General features: G+C 36.9%; 1 protein-coding gene across 50 annotated transcripts in view; it reads right to left on the reverse strand.

Annotated features, from left to right (window-relative positions):
* Positions 1-24,870, reverse strand: part of COP1 (COP1 E3 ubiquitin ligase) — a 256,894-nt gene that overhangs the window by 200,956 nt on the left and 31,068 nt on the right. For 14 of the 50 annotated variants that reach the window (XR_012426194.1, XM_074019316.1, XM_074019386.1 and 11 more), the window contains exons 3-5: positions 24,489-24,586; positions 12,787-12,863; positions 11,853-11,972 (exon numbers count right to left, since the gene is read on the reverse strand). The exons of 6 other annotated variants lie outside the window; for them this stretch is intronic. Coding sequence is in view for 37 of the 44 variants with exons in the window: in XM_074019316.1 (XP_073875417.1) it covers positions 11,853-11,972; positions 12,787-12,863; positions 24,489-24,586 (295 nt within the window). In the remaining 7 variants the exon portion in view is untranslated. The remainder of the gene's footprint in view (positions 1-11,852; positions 11,973-12,786; positions 12,864-24,488; positions 24,587-24,870) is intronic. 30 more of the 50 variants (XM_074019368.1, XM_005540066.4, XM_074019242.1 and 27 more) reach the window with 4 other exon arrangements.

The raw sequence follows: 24,870 nt of genomic DNA on the forward strand, positions 1-24,870 counted from the left end.
ATTGGTCTTCTTTATTTTCCTATCCTTCTCTGCAACTAAATTTTGTTGTATTCTAAAAGAAAAAATTATCCTTATTATGGGAATGGAAGCAACTGCCTGATCAGAGCCTAATATAATTACATACGTGAATTGCGTATTAAACTCTTCTTATTCCAATTCCATGCTTTAGTATCCTTCTGTTACATGGTAAGTTAGATGTCTTTCCAACTGGGAGAAAACACACTGGTCAGAACTATGTAAATAACTAATGTAACTGATTTTTATATATTTCACTATAAATGAGTAATTTGGTCCTTACAGGTTTAGTTAGCATGAGTTCATCTTCCCAAGTACAGTTCACTCTACAATAGTTTCTCAAGAGTAGAACAACTGCCATTTTGATGGCAAACATGTTTTTTTTTTTTTTTTTTTTTTTTTTTTTGCATAACACTTTCCAAGCAGAATGGCATAGGCAAGTTATTTAGAAATATAGAATTGTTGGCTGCACAATCCTAGCACTGTGGGAAGCCAAGGCAGACAGATTGGCTAAGCTCAGGAGTTCAAGATCAGCCTGGGCAACATGGCGAAACCCCATCTCTACAAAAATACAAAACTAGCCCGGCGTAGGGACACGTGCCTGTGGTCCTAGCTACTTGGGAAGCTGAACCCAGGAAGGTCAAGCCTGCAGTGAGCCGTGATCGCGCCACTGCAGTCCAGTCTGGATGAAAGAGCAAGACTCTCTCTCTCTCAATTAAAAAAAAAAAAAAAAATATATATATATATACACACACACACACACACACACACACACACACACATAATAGAGAGAGAGTGTGCTCAGTAAATAAAAACAATTAAAAATTGAAAAGATTCCCTCTAGAAAGTTGATACAAGGGAATGGGAGTAATGGAACTAGGGACTGCTGCTATTTGCTATAAATCTTGTTAATAACGTTATGACATTGTAAATTAGAAGTATTTATTACTTAGATTTTTTTTTTTTCTTGAGACAGAGTCTTGTTCTGTTTCCCAGGCTGGAGTGCAGTGGCACGATCTCAGCTCACTGCAGCATCCGTCCCCCCAGTTGAAGCAATTCTCCTGCCTCGGCCTTCCAAGTAGCTGGGATTACAGTTTTGCACCACCACGTCCGGCTAATTTTTGTATTTTTAGTAGAAACTGGGTCTCACCATGCTGGCCAGGCTGGTCTTGAACTACTGACCTCAAGTGACCTGCCTTCCCTGGCCTCCCAAAGTGCTGTGATTATGGTGTGAGCCACTGTGCCTAGCTTAAAATTCTAACCAAAAAAAACCCTAGATAACTTTATGTGTTTTTCCCCTACTTGGGTTCAGATTCCCTATTTATAAAATGTGCAGATAACGTTTCACAAACAGGAGTCATCATCCCATACTTTACACAGGATATTACTATTTAGGTAATAATTTTTCTCTAGAAGACTACAGTATTTTCCTTAAATCTACTGTCAACAGAAAACTTCTAAAGGATATTCACTTCTGCTTGTATAAATAGACAACAGACTTCAAATAAGGGTACAGACATACTTGAGAATGCAGGAAGATCTTAAAAAGTGTATGTGGACACAGAGCGTTTTAGGAAATTCATTCCCTAATTCTCCACCATCTGCCTTTTCTTCTTCTAAAACATGCCTGCTCACGAGACATCACTCCAGTTCTCAATTCTAGCCTCTTTCATCAAATTTTCTATTCTCACTTTGTACAGACGGTTTTAAGGAAGGGATAGCAGCAAGGCAGGCAGGCTTGTCACTTATCTTTTACCCACCCAGAAGTTTACCTTGATACATGCCCCTGGGCTATAAAATTCTCTGGAATAACAAAATAAGGCAATAAAAAATACTGCAGTTTGGAAAAGTGAATGACTCTAAAGACTAGATAACAAATCCTTTTATAAGTCAGGTAGTTCCCAAGTCTTTGTACTGAAAGAAATGAATACTAGTGATTTTTGTACATTGATTTTGTATCCTGAGACTTTGCTGAACTTGTTTATCAGCTTAAGCTTTTCAGCTGAGGCTATGGGATTTTCTAGATAGAGAACCATATCATCTGCAAACAGAGATAGTTTGACTTACTCTCCTCCTATTTGGATTCCCTTTCTTTCTCTCTATGCTTGACTGCTCCAGCCAAGACTTCCATTACTATGTTGAATAAACTGGAGTAGTGAAAGAGGGCATCCTTGTCTTGTGTTGGTTTTCAAGGGCAATGCTTCCAGTCTTTGCCCATTTAATGATGTTGGCTGTGGGTTTGTCATAGATGGCCCTTACTATTTTGAGGTATGTTCCTTCAATACATAGTTTATTGAGAGTTTTTAATATGAAGGGGGGTTGAATTTTATTGAAAGCTTTTTCTGCATCTATTGAGATAATCATGTAGTTTTTGTCTTTAGTTCCATTTATGTGATAGATCAGATTTATTGATTTGCATATGTTGAACCAGCCTTGTATCCCAAAGATAAAGCCTACTTTATCATGCTGGATAAGCTTTTTGGTGTACTGCTGGATTCAATTTGCCAGTATTTTGTTGAGGATTTTTGCATAGATGTGAATCAATAATATTGGTCTTAAGTTTCCTTTTTTTGTTGTGTCTCTCCCAGGTTTTGGTATCAAGATGATGCTGGCCTCATAGAATACTTAGCAAGGAGTGCCCCTTCCTCAATTTTTTGGAACAGTTTCAGTAGGAATGGTACCAGCTTTTCTTTGTATATCTGGTAGGGCTATTTATTACTGATTTAATGTTGGAGCTCTTCACTGGTCTCTTCAGGGATTCCATTTCTTCCTGGCTCAGTCCTGAAAGGGTATATGTGACCAGGATATTCGATGCAATATAAATCCTTCTATTATAAAGACACACACACATGTATGTTCACTGCAGCACTATTTACAACAGCAAAGATATGGAGTCAACCTAAATGTTCATTAATGGTAGATTAGATAAAGAAAATATGGTGCATATACACGATAGAATGCTATGCAGCCATAAAAAAGGAGATCACATCCTCTGCAGGAACATAAATGGAACTAGAAACCGTTATCCTTAGCAAACTAACACAGGATGAAAACCAAATACCGCGTGTTCTCACTTACAAGTGAGAACTAAACGATGAGGACACATGGACACATAGAAGGGAACAATACACACTGGGGCCTACCAGCAGGTGGAGGGCAGGAAGAGGAAAAGGATCAGGAAAAATAACTAATGGATATTAGTCTTAACAGCTGGGTGACAAAATAATCTGTACAACGAACCCCCATGACACAAGTTTACCTATATATGACAAACCTGCACATGTACTCCTGAACTTAAAAGTTAAATACAAAAAGACTGAAAGGATATAAAACTAGAAGATGACAGTATTGAAAGGAAAATTGAAAAATCTATAATCATATTAGTAAATTAATCCACTTTCTTCTGTATTAGCTGGGGTTTTATTTTTAAATAATTTTAATAGAAAATTTTAAATAGAAAGAAATTAGACATAAAGAACATAAATCCTTGAAACAATTTCAGAACACACATGCTTCAAAGCATAAGAGGAATATTTACAAAAAGTGACAACAGTTCATATAATGAGTGACTTAAATTTGGAAGCACTGGCATCACAGAGACAGCACTTTCACAATACAAAACATTTCAGTTAAAAAAACAGTGTTTAATCCCCTTCAGATTAAAATGTAAAAGGTTACTTCCACAGTAGCAAAAAAGGGGATAAACCAAAAATGCATACTATTCTTTAAAGCCAATGACTGAAACTAACTCAAGCAGCAATTAAGCCCCAACTAAGCTAAATTCCTGAATAAAACCAAAGAGGTCAGTCTCTCATCTTTGCTCCTAAAAAAATAAATAAATTATTTTATAAATGAATTAATTAAAATTTAAAAATTGAATGAAATTAAGAGCAAAGCAGGCATAACAGAGGAAAGGAATAACAAACTCAAACACAGTTCAATACAAATTATTTAAATTCACAGAGAAAAAAGGAAAATAAGAACAGAGCATCAGAAGTCTATAAGATAACATGAAACATTATAACAACATATGACTAGAAACTTACAGAAAAAGAAGTAGAGCAAAAGGCTGAATAAGTAATGGCTCATCATGTTCAAAAATTAAATCCTAGGCATTGGATTTGTTCGCTGCCAACAAACAAAATAAAAAAAAGAACAGACCTTCTTGTTCCATGAAACCCAAGAAGGATAAATATAAAAATAATAAAATGTAGGAATAACATAGTCAAACTGCTGACAACCAGCGTCAAAAAGAAAGTCTTAAAAGTGGTTAGAAAAATGATATACTAGCTTTAGGAGAAGGATGGTAAAAATGACTACTGATTTCATCAGAAACAAAAGAACAGTGAAAATATCTTTAAAGTGTTTTAAAAAGAAAACCCAAAGCTTCTATATAGAGCAAAACAATCTGCTTTACAAGAAATAGTAAAAAAAGTTATACAAGTAAAAGGGAAATCATCCGGATGGATGCGAGAAAAAATGAAGAGCATCTGAAAAGGTATATATTTGGGTAAATAAAAAAAAGAGACTGGCGGGTTTTCGTTCTTATTTATTTATTTATTTATTTAGGTATCCTATCTTCAAAAGCCAAAATAACAATGTTTAAAAAAAGAAAAAAAAAAAGTTTGGTGGGATTTGTAGCATGATTTGAACCAAAAAAAGCAGAAGTTTAGTAAACTGAGTTATTGTAAAGTTTCACATTTTCCTTAGAGTGGAATACCATATATTCAAGATTTCCTAAAAACATATTGTCCTTGAAGTAGCATACCATAAACTGTGTGGGAGAAAAGGCCTTTTGTGGTATTTAGAGAAAACACTAAAATTACAATAAAAAGAAGTACATGAAAAACAGAGAAGATAAAATGGAATGATGAAAACCTAATGATGTCTAAAGAAGGCGAGAAAAGAGGAAGAGGTGATAAAGAACAGGAGAGAGAAATGGAAAACAAATACCATGGTGTAGACTCAAACCCAACCATATCAATAATTATATTAAATAAAATTTAAATAGACTTGAGCACTTCAATTCAATGCACTTATTAGACTATGTTTTTAAAAACAACAGAAAAAAATACCTACCTACTGTTAGAGACACACACTTTATAAGGACAATGACAGAATTAAAGTACAACATGAAGAAGACTATACTATGGAAACATTAGCTATAAGTAAGGTGCTGTGGCTATATCAGTACCAGACAAAGCAGACTTCAGAACAGGAAATAGTTCCAACAATAAACATATCCATTTCATAATAATAATAAAGGAGATGATTCATCCAGAAGACATAAAAATTCTAAACATGTATGAACTGCACCTAATAACAGGGCTTCAAAATACATGAAGCAAAAATTACCAAAAAAGAAAACAAAAATAGATAATTAAAATTATAAATGTAACACATTTGTCAGCAACTAACAGAGCAAGGAGGAAAAACAATTTTAATAATATTAACTGGCTGGGTGTGGTGGCTCACACCTGTAATTTCCATACTTCTGGAGGCCAATGCAGGCAGATCACCCAAGGCCAGGAGTTCAAGACCAGCTTGGTCAACATGGTGAGCCCCCATCTCTACCAAAAATATAAAAATAAGCCAAGGGGGGTGGTGCATGCCAGTAATCCCAGCTACTTGGGAGGCTGAGGCAGGAGAATCACTTGAACCTGGGAGGCAGAGGTTGCAGAAGAGATCACGCCACTGCACTCCAGCCTGGGTGGCAAAGAGAGACTCCATCTCAAAATAATAATAATAATAATAATAATAATAATATCAACCAACTTTACATAATCATATTTATAAAGCACTACAATGAATAAAAACAGTTTTCAAATGCAAGTGGAATATTTACAAAACAGATAATGCTGAGCTACAATGAAAATCACTATCAATTTCAAAGGACTAAACACATGCAAATTGAGCTTCCCCTTTGGGCAAAAATGGAGTAAAAGGGACTAGATTTACATTCCTGCCTTAAACAACAAAACACCAGTCCAACTATATGAAACAATGCTTTCCAGACAAAGGGCCAGAAATATTACATGTTCCCAGCAGCCAGAGTAGAAAAACCAAGAAATATACACGCATCAGATACTCAAAAAGGTTGTCTCAGTAGTGAGGCAAAACTAGCAGAGACAAAAAACTGCTCTGGTCCTACCTATCATACCTTAAGAACCAGCTTCAAGAGATTCAAACTGTTTCCAAGTAACTTAACTACATGTCAGGACAAAATTCAGGAATATATAAAGGATTACACAAATATTCAGCACTGAACAAGGCAAAATTTATCATTTCTGGCATCTAAGAAACAAGCATGCAAAGAAGCAGAAAAATATATCCTACAATAAGGGGAAAAGTCAATCTACATGGAAAAAAATTGAAGACAGCAATAGAAACTATCCAAAATGAACTAGAAAGATGAAAAAGATCAAACAAAATGAACAAAACTTTCATCAGTGACCTAAACGACAACTTCAACTAGCCTAAGAGATATGTAATTGGAATTCCCAAAGTGGAAGGGGGACATAAAAATATCTGAAGAAATAATGGCCAAAAATTTTCTAAATCTGAAGCAAACTATAAATCTACAGATCTAAAAAAATTCAAAGAACCCAATAATAAAAAAAACACAAACGGGGGGAAAAATTCTATTGCAAGGCACATCATAATCAAAATGCTTACATCCATAAAAAGAATATCTTAAACTGGGAGAAACATATTTCATTAAGAAGACAAAAGATAAGAATGACAGCAGACTTTTCATCTGAAACAATGCTAGAAGACAGTGGAGCAACATTTCTTTAAAAGTCAATATGGAATTTTATACTCATATGGAATACCTTTCAAACATAAAATAAAGACTTTGTCAGACATATGAAAGAAATAATTTGCTTCCAGCAGTCCTGCACTGAAGAAATGGTAAATGATGTCCTTGAAGCTAAAGGAAAATAACAGATAGAAACTGATCTACTCGAAAGAATATAGTACACCAGAAATGGTAAATAAATGGGTAATACAAGACTTGTTAGAAATCTCCATAATTTAACCACAATTAATAACAATGTGTTGTGGAATATATAAAATATTTAGAAGTAAAATCTATGACATAAAATACTACGGTGGCCAGGAGAGAGAAAATGAAAGTATACTGTTTTTAAGGTTCTTTTTTTTTTTTCTTGGAGACTTTTTTTTTTCTTGCTCTGTCTCCCAGGCTGGAGTGCAGTGGCACAATCTTGGCTCACTGCAACCTCTGTCTCCTGGGTTCAAGCAATCCTCCTCAGCCTCCCAAGTAGCTGGGACTACAGGCACACACCACCACACCTGGCTAAATTTTTTTTAGTAGAGACAGGGTTTCACCATGTTGCCCAGGCTGGTCTCAAACTCCTGAGCTCAGGCAATCCGCCCACCTCGGCCTCCCAAAGTGCTAGGATTACAGGCGTAAGCCACTGCGCTCAGCCTAAGGTTCTTGTAATACAGATGAAGTAGTATAATATTACTTTAATGTAGAATGTGGTAGCAATTGTATTAAAAACTCTAAAGCAACCACTAAAAAGACAAAAAGTTGTAAGTAATGAATCAACAAAGCATCTAAAATGGAATCACCTAAAATCATGTAAATTATGTTTTCCAACTATAATGCAATTCAACTAGAATTCAATTACCAAAATATATACTTGGCAAAGTATTAATATCCAAAATACAAGCAAACACACACATATACAAATCAGTAAGAAAAAAGAAAAATGATCCATCAGGAAAATGGACACAGAATATGAATAGGTAATTCATCAAACAGAAAACAACGGTGGCCAAATGAAGAAATTCTCAATTGTACTAGTTATTACAGAAATTTATTTTTAAAACACACATACAAACACACAAACAGCATTCGATAATTATCAGACCGGCAGTAACTAAAAAACAGAAAATACCAAGTGTTTATATGGCATAAACCCACAGAAAAGCAATCTGTCAATATCAAACATTTAATAAGGTTAAAACGTGTGCATATTGCCTAATGCAAGCATAAGGAGAAAGGTATACTAAATGTAGTGCTGACACAACTAAGAATTGGGAAGAATCCAAATGCCCATCGATAGAATAATAGATATATTTCTTTTCTTTTTTGAGGCAGAGTTTCGCTCTTATCACTCAGGCTGGAGTGCAATGGTGTGATCTCAGCTCACTGCAACCTCCACCTCCTGGGTTCAAGCGATTCTCCTGCCTCAGCTTCCTGAGCAGCTGAGACTACAGGCACGTGCCACCACCCCAGTTAATTCTGTATTTTTTTTTGAGACGAGTCTCTCTCTGTCGCCCAGGCTGGAGTGCAGTGGTGCACACTGCAAGCTCCGCCTCCCGGGTTCACGCCATTCTCCTGCTTCAGCCTCCCGAGTAGCTGGGACTACAGGTGCCTGCCACCACGCCTGGCTAATTTTTTTGTATTTTTTAGTAGAGACAGGGTTTCACCATGTTAGCCAGGATAGTCTCGATCTCCTGACCTCGTAATCTGTCCGCCTCGGCCTCCTAAAGTGCTGGGATTACAGGCGTGAGCCACCGCCCCCGGCTCTAATAATAGATACATTTCTGAAACAGATTACTGTAAAGAAGTTAAAATAAATAAACTAAATCTACATTTATTAATATGAACCTCAAAAAGTAAATGAATAGGTATATTTCAAAAGGATAACTACAGTATGAAACCCTTTATATAAACCTCTCATACAAACAATACTTTATATGGTTGTACATACTAACATACACAAGAAACGCATACACATGCTTGAGAAGGATTGTTGCCAACTTCATATGGTGGTTACACTAGGAGAAGGGAATGAGATGAGAGGGGTTTAAGTATGAAAATAATTAATTCTTAAGTCAGATCTGAGATATATGCCAAAATCTTCATTTATTAAAACTAAGAAGGAGTATTTTAGAGTTCCATATTATTTTCTGTACTTTTCTGTATGCTGGAAAGATTCAGGTTAAATAATAATGAAAAGTAAAACAGAAAGCAATAATGTAAAAAAATATATATATGACAGGAAGTTTGCTTCTGACGTAGCTCTCTCTTCAGAAAATAATAGGAAAGAATCTGTAATCTAGTAAGACAACTGTGTTTCTTCAATTCCAAGCCAAAAAGGAAACAAAGACTAATGCTGGCATATTAGAAGGTAGGAAGGTTACCAGTTCTCACTTTCACTATGTAATTATCTGCTTTTGGTATGGTAGCCCACACACATCTTTTTTTTTTTTTTTTTTTTTTTAACTTTAAGTTCTGGGACACAAGTGCAGAATGTGTAGGTTTGTTACCTAGGCAATATCATCCAGGACATAGGAATGGGCAAAGACTTCATGACTGAAACATCAAAAGCAATTGCAACAAAAGCCAAAATTGGCATATGGGATCTAATTAAACTGAAGAGCTTCTGCACAGCAAAAGAAACTATCATCAGAGTGAACAGGCAAGCTACAGAATGGGGAAAAATTTTTGCAATCTACCCATCTGACAAAGGTCTAATACCCACAATCTACAAGGAACTTAAAACAAATTTACAGGAAAAAAAATAAACAACCCCATGAAAAAGTGGGCAAAGGATATGAACAGACACTTCTCAAAAGACACTTATGTGGCCAAAAAACATATGACAAAAAAGCTCAACATCACTGATCATTAGATAAATGCAAATCAAAACCACAATGAGATACCATCTCACATCAGTCAGAATGGCAATTATTAAAAATCCAAGAAACAATAGATGCTGACGAGGCTGTGGAGAAGTAGGAACACCCACATACATCTTTAAGTGTGCCTGTTACGAAGTGGTCCAGAGAGCCTCTCTCTTACTACCTCCGTTGGGGGTGGAGGGGTTAAAAATTACAGTTTTCTCCTAAAGTAGAAAAGGAAGAATCATTAGCTTAGTTATATAGGAAGGAATCAGGGATTCCAACTGCTTCTTAAACAGATTCTCAACCAATCATTCTGTTTTCAGCCTTTACTGTATCAGATACCTGATGGTCCCAATCCCAGGGCCTCTGCTCCACAATATAAATAGGGTCAGTTCTTAGCTTTCTCCCTATTGCTGGTGTAGCATTCAGTTTCCTCAGATCTACTAATATATTACCTTTTGTCCGTCTGTTTCATAGCTTAGTAAACATTCCTGAAAATATATCTTCTCTCATTTTTATTTTTATTTTTTGCCTCTTTAAAATTCCTAATTTACTGTCATTTTCATCGTTTCAAAAGGGAGCAAGGTAACTGCATATGTTCAATCTTTCATATTAAGTCATTTTAGGGCCGGGAGCAGTGGCTCATGCCTATAATCCCAGCACCCTGGGAGGCTCAGGTGGGAGGACTGCTTGAAGCCAGGAGTTTGAGACTACTGTAGGCAATATACTGAGACCTGTATCTACAAAAAATAAAAACAAAAATAAACTAGTCGGGTGATTTAAAAATTAAAAAAAATAGTGGCGTGAGTGGGAGGCTGAGGCAGGAGGATCACTTGATCCCAGGAGGTAGAGGATGCAGTGAGCTATGACTATACCACTGCACTCCAGACTGGGTGGGTGACAGAGGGAAACTTTGTCCCTTAAAAAAAAAAAAAAAAAGTCTTTTCTATTACTTATCACCATGTGAAAATACGTGCTTTACGATTTAGTTCACAAACACACGCACATAGCAGAACTTTAGCTTGTCCACAGCCCTTAACACAACCCCTGGCACATAGTAGATGCTAATAGAAAACTACGGTTAAAACCGTAAGAGAAACTCCCATGAACCCCACCTCCCAAACAGATACAACATGGGAGACAACTCATCCTGGCTGGCTCAACCTGACACACCTTTCTCCTACTAGCAGATCCCCACCACAGTGAGTGGGATCCAGATCCAAGCTAAGTTAATCATAATCTAGCCACAAAAATTTTTTAACTGCAGTTGGAAACAAAAGCTCCTTTTTTTCTTTTATCAAAAAACATGCATATAAACCAAGAGTGCAAATGACATTATTATCCACCATGTGATAAAGAAGTCTGTAAGAAAAGAAAATCAGAGCTGTCCCAATCAAACAGTCACAAGGGGCACAAAAGAAAGACTCTCAACAACATTCAAATCCCTAATCTCATGTACTTGTAGCATTCCAGAGAAGCCATGGTTCTAATCTTCTCAAAGTTTGGTTGTTCAACTATTCCTTTTTGTGTGTATGTGTTATTCACTCCCTTACTGTGTCAAAAAATACTCCCTTTATGTTTAGCCTCAGGGTAGTATTTGCTTATGCTAAGGTGTGTGTTGCTTATATCACACTCAATTCCCAACACTTGCAATTTCACATTTTACATCTTTAACATTTACATAAAATAAATGGAATTTTACATTACATTAAATAAGATATATTTAGTACAGATCTCTTTAAATGCTCTTAGTTATGCCATACACTACTGTTGCTACCAATGGACACCTGCTGAAAGAATTTTATGTAGATAAAAATAATCTCTATTTCTCCTCCAACTCTCACATATGAAGAGGGGATGATATGGCAAGAAAGATACTCATCAGAAGACAAATGACCAACAAAACTATTTCCTATGAAAATGAAACTTTTCTTTCTGAAGATTTTTAACACTCAGCTTTTGTTAATAAAAACTGGTCGTTGCAAATAAGTTATAATGTATGGAAATTGTTCTTTAAGTTACTAAAAGGGGGAATCTAGCAGAAGTGACACTTTGTAGCTGTTTCTAGCTGAGTAAAAATGAGTGGATTAGTGAAGCTATCCTATCATTTTTTAGATCTTTTTCATTGCAATAAAGTTCACCATTTAAAATATTTTTTAAGGTTAGCTACCACTTACTGCTTCCAGTTGTTTCTTCTTCTGCACTAGTAACTCCAACATAAGATTGACATTGGCCAAATCAAGGTTATCTTGGTCAGTTCCCAACAAATCTTGAAATATCTGCCACCTGTGGCCATTCTAAAAATGAAGAAAGAAGAAACAACAACTTCCTAAGAAGACTGTTTTAGAGACTAAAACAAATGTTTACTTGCTACTTCCTAATATGCTCATTACATAGACACCAAAAATACACTGCAATGTTCCAAACTACTCCTTCCTAGCTAGCGGCTCCCTACTGTCTTCTAGTTATAACTTAAACACTATTTCTTCTCCCTTAAATGAATTAAGATAACAAATATAAAAGGTGCATTCGAGAATATTCTAAAGCTGTAATTTACCTTCAAAATAACTGAATTTAATTATTTGTCTAGCCATATTTTCAATTTTGCATGTAGTAAGGTATTAAGCTCATTTGCCTTGGAAATTTGGGACTAAGCCTTTAAAATTGAGAATCTTTCAAAGGTTTGTTTTTGTTTTTCTTTGAATATAGACAGACTCTCACTATGTTGCCCAAGCTAGTCTCAAATTCTTGGGCTTAAGTGATCCTTCAGCCTTGGCCTCCCAAAGTGTTAGGATTACAGGTATAAGCCCAGCCTCGACAGTTTTTTTGAAAATATCTAACCATTGTTTCACCACGCAATACAATCCTTCAAATGTCAAGTATTAAAAGACAAATGTTTCAATATAATCCTACCAGACCTTTCAAAATAGGAGCACTCTAGCAAAGTATTACAGATAATGCAGTTAAGAAAGTTATTTGACTAGAACAATCCTAACAATCTCCGTTAAGAAAAATCAATAATATATTAAACTTTAACGTCTAACTAATATTAAACCAATAAAAACAACAAAATGAAATGTATTAAAAATAGTAATAAGAGTTGAAACATACGGTGCTACTCACTGAGTGGTCCAATTTGAACCTCTTTTCCTCAAATCTTTGCTTTTGTTTAAGAATGAGTTCATTCACTGAAAACAGAAACAAAATAAAAAGCACAAATAATTTGTATTTTTGTTAAATGTATCGTGTAATTCTTCAGTTTAGATAGATTCTATTTTACCTATACACAGCCTCCAAATTAAAAACATGCTAAACAGAAAGTGTTAGCTTTTTATTTTATTTCAAATTAGAAAACAGTTGTGCTGCAGCTGCTACTACTACAACTACTATTACTATAGGAGAATTCTTCAGAATATGAATTTTCCCTTACAAGTTTCTCAATGATGACGCTACTGGCACCTGAGAGAGAAATCCTCATTCACCATATGAGACCATCACATGCCCCATATGGTAACAAGGCATGAGTAACTAAGTATCTCCTATGAGCTAGGCACTAAAGACTTGCATTTGTTCTTTCTCTTTGTAATTTTTCTAAAAATGCCATGGAAGACACTTTTAGTTACCTATCCAAAGACCATCCTACTCTTTTTCTTGATAATAACATGACTTTTTTTCCAAGTATCAGACTGCCATATAACTTTCAGAGAAGTTAGATCTCACCCCAACCCCATGTATTACTTTGACTAACCTAAGGCAATCTAGTCATTCATGCCCTTGCCAGTGGTTGACGTGGGGTTAAGTATGTAACCCAATTTTGACCAAAGAGAGATGTGCTATCTTTCAGAAAGAAAAGGATAGGAGAAAAAACCATGCCTTCATAAGGGGTATCTGAAACTGCTCAGAGCCATCTTGTAATTTCAAGAATAGCCAGCCAAAAGACTAAGGTATACGCTGGCAATGGAAGAACAGAACAACAGAAAGAACCTGATAATACCACTGAACCACTGATAACTAGCTCTAGAAATTCTTTTCCTGTGAATCGATACATTTTCCATAATGTTTAACCACTTTAAATTGGATTTTTCAATTTTTCTACAACCAACAAATATAAACTGACACAAAAAACTGATTTTTTTTTTTTAAAGGGAAACTAGTACTAGGCTAGGTAGGCACTTTATAGACAATATCTTACAGATTATTCTCCCCAATTAGAGATGAATATTAGCACAGAGAGCATTAAGGAACTTATGCATGGTGACATATACAATGAAGTAGTACTGAGAATATAGACCCAACTGTCTGATACTTTCCACTATACCACAATGCAAGTATAAATATTTTTGAAAACACCAAACAGATACCAAGTTCATAAGGATCCAAGCTTCAAAGATACAATACAAGGCCTCAAGCAATTCAGACAAGCAAGACAGATTCATATGATGCAGTACTTATAATGTGATAATCAGTACTATCATTAAAATAGATTTACAAAGTATACACACAGAGATCAATCAAAATGTTAACAAGCACACTTCATATAGAAGGCAACATTAGAAATGGGCCATAATAGGCACACAGAGACTCACTAAGCAAAAATAGGAGTGAAGAAAAATTCAAGTGAGAGAGGGGGTGTGTGTGTGGGGGTGTGTGTGTGTGTGTATGTGTAAGAGATACGATTTAAAATCAATATAGAAGTGAAGAAAAATTCAGATGAGTAAGAAAGTGTGTGTGTGTCTGTGTGTGTGTCTGTGTGTGTGTGTGTGTGTAGGAGATACAATGATTTAAAATCAATATAGTAATCCCAGCACTTTGGGAGGTCAAGACAGGTGGATCACCTGAGGTCAAGAGTTCAAGACCAGCCTGGCCAACATGGCGAAATCCTGCCTCTACTAAAAATAGAAAAATTAGCCCGACATGGTGGCACGCGCCTGTAGTCTCAGCTACTCGGGAGGCTGAGGGAGAAGAATCACTTGAACCTGGGAGGTAGTGAGCCAAGATGGTGTCATTGCACCCCACCGAGCCTGGGAGACAGAGCCAGACTCCATCTCTAAATAAATAAATAAATAAAATCAACATAGCTAAAACAAGGGTCAGAGTGATCTTGTGAATGATTCACAGGGATTAAGAACTAAACCTGCAAATGTAGGCAGATCAGAGTCAGATTGTGAAGGGCCTGAACTGCAGGTACCTTACACAAGGAAAGTTATTATAATCCAGATAAAGTAGAGAGCATGAAATAATTCAGTGGGAATAAAGAGGAGTAAGTCAGTAACAGGCCAGTGTCCCAGTTATGAATTTAATTTAACCATTTGAAGAAAACTAGTGACTGTTAAAAACTTTATATGAATATACCACATTGAATTTTACCAAGAAATCTTATACACCATTATACTTGATTCTCAATAACAATACTGTAAGATCAAACTTTTTTTTTTCAAAAGCAGCCCTATTAACTAAAGATCAAGCCTGTATTTATTTATTTATTTATTTATTTATTGAGACTCTGTCACAGAGTATGACTCTGTCACCCAGGATGGAGTGCAGTGGTGTGATCTTGGCTCACTGCAACCTCCGTCTCCCAGGCTCAAACCATCCTCCCATCTCAGCCTTCCCAGTAGCTAGGACTACAGGTGCACACCACTCCACCCAGCAAATTTTTGAATATTTTATAGAGACAGGGTTTCGCCATGTTGCCCAGTCTGATCTTGAACTCTTGGCCTCGAGTGATCCATCTGCCTTGGCCTCCCAAGTGCTGGATTACAGGCATGAGACACCAGCCAAAGTAGATCAAGCCTATAAAGGCCACGAAATTAAACCGCAAAATAAAATTACAGCAAATGATGGCAAAAATAAAGTGTAAACAAACAATGTATTAACTGGCTTGCCATATCATATAAAGACATTTAAATTCTATATTTACCAAACTTAAGTTTTTTACTACTGCATCAGATTTTTCATGGAGCTACTTGAAAAAATGGTTATTTTTTTCTTTTTTAAAAACGATATCCTAGGCTGGGCACAGTGGCTCATGCCTGTAATCCCATTACTTAGGGAGGCTGAGGCAGGCAGACAGCTTGAGTCAGGAGCTGGAGAGCATTCTGGGTACACAGCAAAACCGTGCCTCTATAAAAAATGGAAAAATTTGCCAGGTGTAGTGGTACGTGCCTGTAGTCCCAGCTACTCAGGAGGCCTAGGTGGTAGGACTGCTTGAGCCCAGGAGTTCGAGGCTGCAGTGAGCCATGATCGCTCCACTGTACTCCAGCCTGAGTGAGAAAGAGATGCTGTCTCAAAAACATAAAAATTTTTAAAAAACTATATCCTACAACAAACAATGGTTACCCACGGAAAATAAAAGAAGTGATTTTATTTAGTACACTTGACTTAAGTGTTTCTTCATCAAGGATTATTTTATTATTTTTCTACTTCAAAAATTTAACAGAAAAAAATCTCTTAAAATGCAAGGTATATACACTGGACTTAACATTCAAATGTCAATATATAAAATATATGAAAGTCATTAGAGTCACACATTTAGTGGGAAAACCCTTTCAAACCTATGTCACAACTTACAAACAAGAATAGCAAAATGGTGAATTCCATTCCATAACTTTTAAAACTTATTTTAAAAGCAATGCTTACCTATTAGCAAAAGACAGCAGCTAGCATCTTATTTATACTATAAAGCATTTTATGATCAATGTCTGTCTTGTCACCATTGTGGTCCCTGACGCATAGTTGGCACCTGGTATTTGCCGAATGAATGAATGAATGAATGAATGAATGAATGAATATCTTGATGACATGTTCCTGGATTTTAAGTGTGACATGCCACGTTTAGCTAACACTTTCATATTCCCAATTAAAATAAGCATTAATTTGAAACCATCATCAATTCTTAGAATTGATACCTAAACCTAAGGATGTTATATATTTCTTAATTACCCTTCTACAGAGCCTTACAACATCCACAGTACTAAGAACAAACATTTCTTAGTACTAAGAAAAACGCATTTTAATGCTAAAGACTCCATTCAAGTAACTGTCTTTTTAGAAGCAGAACAGCACAGTAAAAGCACAGATGCTTGAGACCAATTGCCTAAGACCAAATTCTAATTCCACCACTTTGGCTGTGTAACTTGACACAAGTTACTCAACCTGTCTATGCCTTCGTTTCCTCACCTAAGGAATGAAGATGATAAAAACAGTACCTATCTCACAAGCCTGCCATAAGGAATGAGTTCATGTACATACAGCATTTAAAATAGTGACTGACAGTAGTAAGGACTTTTATATGCATCAGCCATTTTTTTTTTTTAAACAAGGATTCTATACTTTGCATGCATACTGTATTTTTTATTAGTGGGTAAGAGGATTATTCATTAGAGAGATAAGAAAATTCAATTTACAATTTTTTTTTTTTTGGAAACAGAGTCTCACCCTGTCGCCCAGGCTGGAGTACAATGGTGCAATGTCAGCTCACTGCAACCTCCACCTCCCGGGTTCAAGCAATTCTCCTGCCTCAGCCTCCCAAATAGCTGGGATTACAGGTGCACACCACCATGCTCGGCTAATTTTTTGTATCTTTAGTGGACACAGGGTTTCACCACGTTGGCCAGGCTGGTCTCGAACTCCTGACCTCGTGATCTGCCCATGTCAGCCTCCCAAAGTGCTGGGATTACAGGCGTTAGCCACAGCCCCCAGCCTACAAATTTTACATAGAGAGAGAAAGGTAGAGAAAAAGACAGCTGGGTGAGTGGGGGGAGTACAGGGTAAAGGAAAGGAGGGAGGGAGGGAGGGAGGGGAAAAAAAGCAAGCAAGCAAGCAGGCAAGTAAGGGAGCTTAGAAGCAAGCTTTGGCAGGAGAGGAGTACATCTGCGGAGTATATATGGAGTGGAAATGGGGAGGGGTGGTAATGGAGGGTCGGACTTCCAGCCCTTACCTGAATCAGCCTTTCAGGATCAGGAGAGGGAAAGAGAACATTCAAGACCAAGGGAGGCAGAGAGGAACAGACAGAGTATGCACACTGGAGGGAAGTAAGGCAGAAACAGAAGGGAATGAGAGAAAATACTGTGGAAGGTAGAGAAAGATGCAGGGAAGGGAAGTCAGGAGGAAGAGGGACTATAGTGTAGTACTTACAGCAGGAAATAAGGAAAATCATATTATCTATCTCAATGAAAATGTTAATGCCTCTAATGACCAAGAAACCAAATCCATCTTGAGTTACTTGGTTTCCAACTCTTTCTTTTCATCAAAATTGAAGAAAATGCCTGACTTGTTAACAGGGCATTTAAAATTTTTTTTGTGACAATACATCATTAAGTGCTTCTTTAGCACAAAATTCAAAAGGAAGGCAAAGAAATGAGTCATGTTGCTGTAAAAACGCCTTCAAATCCCATCGGTTTCTCAAGACTCACACATTTAAAAATAAAAATTACACAAAGGAAATGGAAACTTTGCCCTAGTAATATTCATCAATGCCACTTAAACTACTTAGGGAGAAGGACGCCACACACCTTGGTAAATGGTTATGTTCACTATGGAATTTTATGTCTAAGGCTTTATAAAATTACGTGTAATATTTATTTGTTTGATCAACTGTATACTACTACTAATTAAATAACATAGGAAACATATTTAAGACTTCTTAACACTTAAGAGGAAATTAAGTTCAAAAGAAACTTTTAAGTATGTAATTTCTATATACAAAGCGTACCTTGGAGAAATTGCAGGTTCAGTTCTAGGCCCCACAATAAAGCAAGTCACATGAATTTTGGTTTCCCAATACACATAAAACTTCTGTTTACACTATACTGTAGTTTTAAGTATTATGTCTTCTTAAAAAGCATTAATATGCACATTTATCAAAAATGCTTTATTGCTAAAAAATGCTAATAATCATCTGAGCCTTTGGCAAGTCATAATCTTTTTGCTGGTAAAAAGTCTTGCCTCCATGTTGACAGCTGCTGACGGATTAGGGCGGTAATCACGGAAGACCAAGCTGGCTATGGCAATTTCTTAAAAGAACACAATGACAAAGATTACTGCATCCTTTCACAAAGAAATTTCTCCATAGCCTGCAATGTTATATGATAGCATCTTTCCTACAGTAGAATTTCTTTCAAAGTTAGTCAACCTCTAAAGCCCTGTTGCTGCTTTATCAACTAAGTTTATGTAATATTCTAAAGTCTTTGATGTCATTTCAACAATGTTCACAGCATCTTCACTAGGAGTAGATTCCATCTCAAGAAACTACTTTCTTTGTTCACCCATAAGAAACAATTCCTCATCTATTTAAAGTTTTATGATGATACTACAGCAAAATTCAGTCACATATTCAGGCTCAACTTCTAATTCTAATTCTCTGGCTACTTCCTCTACAGGTGCAGTTACTCCCCTCTACTGAAGTCTTGAACCCTTCAAAGTCATCCATGATGACTGGAATCAACTTCCATCAAATTCCTTTTAATGTTGATATTTTGACCTCCTCCCATGAAACGTGAGTGTTCTTAATGGCATCTAGAATGGTGAATCCTTTCCAAAAGGCTTTCCATTTACTTTGCCCATATCTCAGAGGACTCACTATCACTATGGCAGTTATTATGAAATGTGTTTCTTCAGTAAGACCTAAAAGTCAAAATGACTCCTTGCTGTATGGGCTGCAGAATGGATATTGTGTTAACAGTATGAAAACCACCTTATTCTCTTTTGTACATCTCTATCAGTGCTCTGGGGTGACCAGGTGCACTGTCAATGAACAGTAATATTTGGAAAGGAATCTTTTTTTCCAAGCAGTAGGTCTCAACAGTGGTCTTACAATATTCAGTAAATCATGCTGAAGAAATATATGCTGTCTTCAGGCTCTTGCTGTTCTATTTGCAGAGCACAGACACCGTAGATTCAGCATAATTCTTAAGGGCTCTAGGATTTTCAAAACGGTCAATGAGCACTGGCACTTAAAGTCACCAGCTGCATCAACCCCTATCAAGAGAGTCAGCCTGTCACTGGAAGTTTTGAAGGCAGGCACTGACTTCCCTCTCCAGTAATAAAAGTCCTAGATGGCATCTTCTTCCAAAAGAAGGCTGTTGTATCCACACTGAAAATCTGTCATTTACTATAGCCACCTTCAACAATGATTTTTACCTAGATCTTCTGGATAACTTGCTACAGCTTCTACATCAGCACTTGCTGCTTCATCTTATATTTCTATGTTATGGAGATGGCTGTTTTCCTTAAATCTCTTGAACCTCCATTAGCTTCAAACTTTTCTTCTGCAGCTCCTCACCTCTCTCAGCCTTCACAGAACTTAGGAGAGTTAGGGTCTTGTTCTGAATAAGACTTTGGCTTAAGGGAATGTTGTGGCTGATATCTATCCAGACTACTAAAATTCTCTCCATATCAACAATAAGTGATTTCGCCTTCTTATCATTCATGTGTTCACTAGTGTAGCACTTTTAATTTCCTTCAAGAAATTTTCCTTTGCATTCACACCTTGGCTAGAAGATCTCAGTGACATTCTTCTGAGCACACAGAGATATGAAGTGAGCACATGGTGTTGGAAAAGTGGCATCAAGAGACTTAATGCAGGGTTGTCACAAACTTTCAATTTGTTAAAAAAAAAAATGCAACTTCTAAAAAGTGCAGTAAAGCAAAGTGCAATAAAAGTATGCCTGTATATCCAATTTTGTTACAGAAAAGCATTACAGGCAGATCGGTTAGAATTTCAAGCACGGAAACAGATTATAAGGATAAAACTATGTGTGTGATATGAAATTTAAGTAGAAGTTCACAAAAAAAAGGTAATGAATGACATTTCTGGTACTGAATAAAAAGTTTACTTATATCTTTTTAAATCAATATTAAGTAACAAATCACTATGACATTTAGATTCCACCGGTTACATTTTAAAAAGTGATAAAACAGTTCTGAAGTAATCATATTTATAATACTCTAGAAATTACATTCTTTTTTAAAACTTTAATTATTTTTGAGACAGGATCTCTGCTTTGTTGCCCAGGCTGGAATGGAGTGGTACAATCATAGCTCACTGCAGCTTCAAAATCCTCAGGCTCACATGATCCTCTCACCTCAGCCTCCCAAGAAGCTAGGACAACAGTTGCATACCAACACGCCTGGCTAATTTTTTATAGAGACAAGGTCTCGCTATACTGCCCAGGCCGGTCTCAAACTCATGGGCTCGAGTGATCCTCCTGCCTCAGACTTCCAAAGTATTAGGATTACAGGTTTGAGCCACTGCACTTGGCCATAATTATATTCTTCACAATCACTTAAAGTTATGAAGAAAAAATTTTAATGCAAACTTAAAAATATGCAAGGATCATCACTTTTCAGAATTCTCATATGAGTTATATAAGCAAAAAGTTTTAAACAGTACTGCTATAGAAATTGTGTGGACCAGCCCTCTACCTATGACTAGGCATTAGAAGTGTAAGGTCTTAACCTATCAATTAAGTAGGTGCAAGGATGCCAAGAACATCTCAGAATCATATAACATATGCTCAATTACTTTACCAGGCTAACAGGAAATCTGAAATCATTTTAAAAGGCTCTAGGTCTTCTTAACCCAACTAAGAACTGCAGGCATTATGCAAATCATGCCATCTTAAGCTGAAGCAATGAAAACAACTTAGAAGACATCTTTTAGTATAGAAAAAAAGTGATATTCCACTTTCAGGAACACATGGATCAACATATCTCAATGACATTACTCTGAGCCAACAAGAGATAGTCTTTACATACCTAGTGTAAGACCTCAGGATTTGGCTATCACTGAACAAAGGACAAGGCTAGAAGAGGCAATCAGCAGAAAAATACAAATAGATGTATCAGGATGAAAAGTATTTCCATAGTTGACAATATAATCACACTGAAAGCTGCACTAGAGATCACTGTCAAGGTAATTTCTAGCTTAAAAAATCAGTAATTGGGACAGGGGCGGTGGTTCACGCCTGTAATCCCAGCACTTCTGGAGGCCGAGGTGGGTGATCACCAGGTCAGGAGTTTGAGACCAGTCTGGCCAATATAGTGAAACCCCGTCTCTACTAAAAATACAAAAAAATTAGCAGGGTGTGCTAGTGTGCACCTGTAATCCCAGTTACTCGGGAGACTGAGGCAGGAGTATCACCTGAGCCCAGCAGGCAGAGGTTGCAGTGAGCCAAGATCACACCATTGCATTCCAGTCCGGGTGACAGTGCAAGACTTCATCTCAAAAAAACAAAAAAAACAGTAATTGACCAGGCACAATGGCTCACACCTGTAATCCCAACATTTTGGGAAGCTAAGGCAGGAGGATCACTGGAGCCCAGGAGTTTAAGTTTGAGACCAGCCTGGAAAACACAGGGAGACTTTATCTCTACAAAAAAAAAACAAACAAAAATAGCCAGGCATGGTGGTGCATGCCTGTAGTCCCAGCTACTTGGGAGGCTGACGTGGGAAGATCACTTGAACCAGGGAGATCAAGGCTGCAGTGAGCCATGATCGTATCACTGCATTCCGGCGGGTGACAGAGATGCTGTCTCAAAAAAAAAAAAAAAAAAATCAGTAAATGTGACTTCACTGTTCATTAGATACATATATTTGAGAATATATAAGTCCAGGTGTGATGACTCACGCCTGTAGTCCCAGCACTTTGGGAGGCTGAGGCGGGAGGATCACTTGAAGCCAGGAGTTCGAGACCAGCCTAACCAACATGGTGAAACCCCATCTCTACTAAAAACACAAAAATTAGCCGGGTGTAGTGGCGCATGCCTGTGATTCCAGCAACTAGAGAGACTGAGGCAGGAGAATCGTCTAAACCTGGGAGGTGGACGCTGCAGTGAGCCGAGATTGCGCCACTGCACTCTAGCCTAGGCAACAGAGTGAGATTCTCTGTCTCAAAAAAAAAAAAAAAAAAAAAAGAGAGAGAATATATATAATGCAGGGGATCACTTTCCAGCTTAAGCAGTAGTGTATTTTTATATTCCTTCCATACTAATATATAACTCTCTCTCACTAGAAATTCACAAAACAGATTCTCAAACTTGTGAACTAAGGAACGTTGCCTGAAAAATTTAGTAAATACCAAAATCTTCAGAACACCAGATTCCTTTCTTATTTAACCACTCCAAAAGAATAAGTAGTTTTCCAAAGTTATGGCTACAGAAAAATCACAGTGATCTTTAGTGATCCTAGGGCAGCATCAATCCAAAATTGCAAGTTCAGGGGCAAAGGATTTTGCACTACAGGATGTGGTTTCCCTATTATCTAAACTAGGCCATCAAGTCTAGTCCTCAAGGTACCATGCCACTCAATACTTCTCTCTTTGTTCTTTCCCCAAGTTTTTTCTCCAAGTCTGCCATAAAACTTTAGCCACTTAGAAGAATTTGTCATTCTAGCAGAAAATCTTCAATTCCTTTAGCACCCCTTTCTGCTGTGTAATCCTCCAGTGATTTTCCTTCACACATACACAAAAAAATTGCAGTGAAGAGTAACACAGAAAAAACTATCGTAGCTAAGGCACTTTTAGAGCAGAGATAAAAAGTAAAACCATAGCTGAATACGTTCCAATTCATAATTTATTATAAACCACAATTCGAGGTAAAAATCAAACTGCCACCAAAGTACTAGCAAGTCAGAATCCAATACAAAAGTAGTCACCACACCCTAACGCTGAGCATATTAGTCTTTAAAATGAAGAACTGACCTTTTTGATATATAAACCCAATAGTGCCCTACTTCATGCCTACCAATACCTGAAAATTAATCTTTAGCTTATTATTCATTCTCAAAACACTCAGACTAAAGGTTTCTTACAATATCCTAAGATAGTCAACAGGCAGAATTTTTCTGATATTCACAATTGGCTCTGACTAGTTATTTCTGATCATTTATCATTTATACTTAAGGATTCCCTATTCATGTCTCTATTCTCTAGTTCTTACCACTCCTCTCTCAAAAGTTCTATTCCATATATTCCTTCTCAAGTTCTTAATTTTTAATTGCCTCCCTAGTTCAGATTCTTTTCACCCATTCACTCCCAACTCAGCAAGCATCACATCCAAATTTTTGCATCCCCTTCCCCTCAATATTCAACAAACCTGGGTTCCCGAGACCCATGGACTTTTTTCTCACTTCTGCCCCAAAAGCAGAAACGGCAGGGATGTATAACACTTACAGGGAGACCGAAAGGTGTTCGGAACTGCTCCCATTTTTGTTAAGCCTCACATCCAGTCTGTCATCTACATCAGCAGTCCCCAACCTTTTTGGCATCAGGGACCGGTTTCATGGAAAACAATTTTTCCAGACCGAAGGAAGGTGGGAGGGATGGTTTCAGGATGAAACCGTTCCACCTCAGATCATCAGGCATCAGATTCTCATAAGGAGCACACAATGTGCGCTCACATCCCTTGCATGTGCAGTTCACAATCAGGTTTATACTCCTCTGAGAGTCTAATGCCCCCCACTGATATGACAGGAGACAGAGCACAGGCAGTAGTGCTCGCTCACCTGCCAGTCCCTCACCTCCTACTGTGCAGCCCAGTTCCTAACAGGCCACAGACTGTTACCAGTCCATGGCCCAGGGGTCCCTGATCTACATAATAATCTAAAAGTTTCATCAATTTTTAAATAAAACTTAAAAATAATAAAATACTAATAATTTATAGAGTCTATGTCACAACCCAAGAAGAAGAAAGCACTGTGGTATATAGTAGAGAGACTTGCTTACCACTAAGGTAGGTTTTCTGAGTAAATTAGTGCTAGCACACAATTTTGGGGATCGAAATATGTTTAAAATAAAAATCATTCCAAAGACTCACCCAAGAAATTAGGATACAGATGATCAATATTGTCCACAACATAGTTACACTTGGGACATCTATTATTGTCCTCCAAACTCTGATGAATACACTTGTAGCTATTAGTAGGGGGGAAAAAAAAGGCTTAATTAAATCAATGAAAAATTAATAAACTGGTCATAAAATAATGACTATTAGTCTTCTATTCCTCATTTTCAACATAAGTAATCTAACAAATTTATTTTTGTTTATATTTTTACATTATCAACAGGATATACAGGGCACTTACTGGGTGAACAGTACACAAAAGTTATTTCAAACTAAACTCAAATATCAAAGCTACTGTATACAAATTTAAAAAGCTGTACTCACTAAATTTTAAGTTTATGCAATTTAGATAGTT

This window comes from Macaca fascicularis, chromosome 1, assembly GCF_037993035.2.
Source record: "Macaca fascicularis isolate 582-1 chromosome 1, T2T-MFA8v1.1".
Classification (NCBI taxonomy): Eukaryota; Metazoa; Chordata; class Mammalia; order Primates; family Cercopithecidae; genus Macaca; species Macaca fascicularis.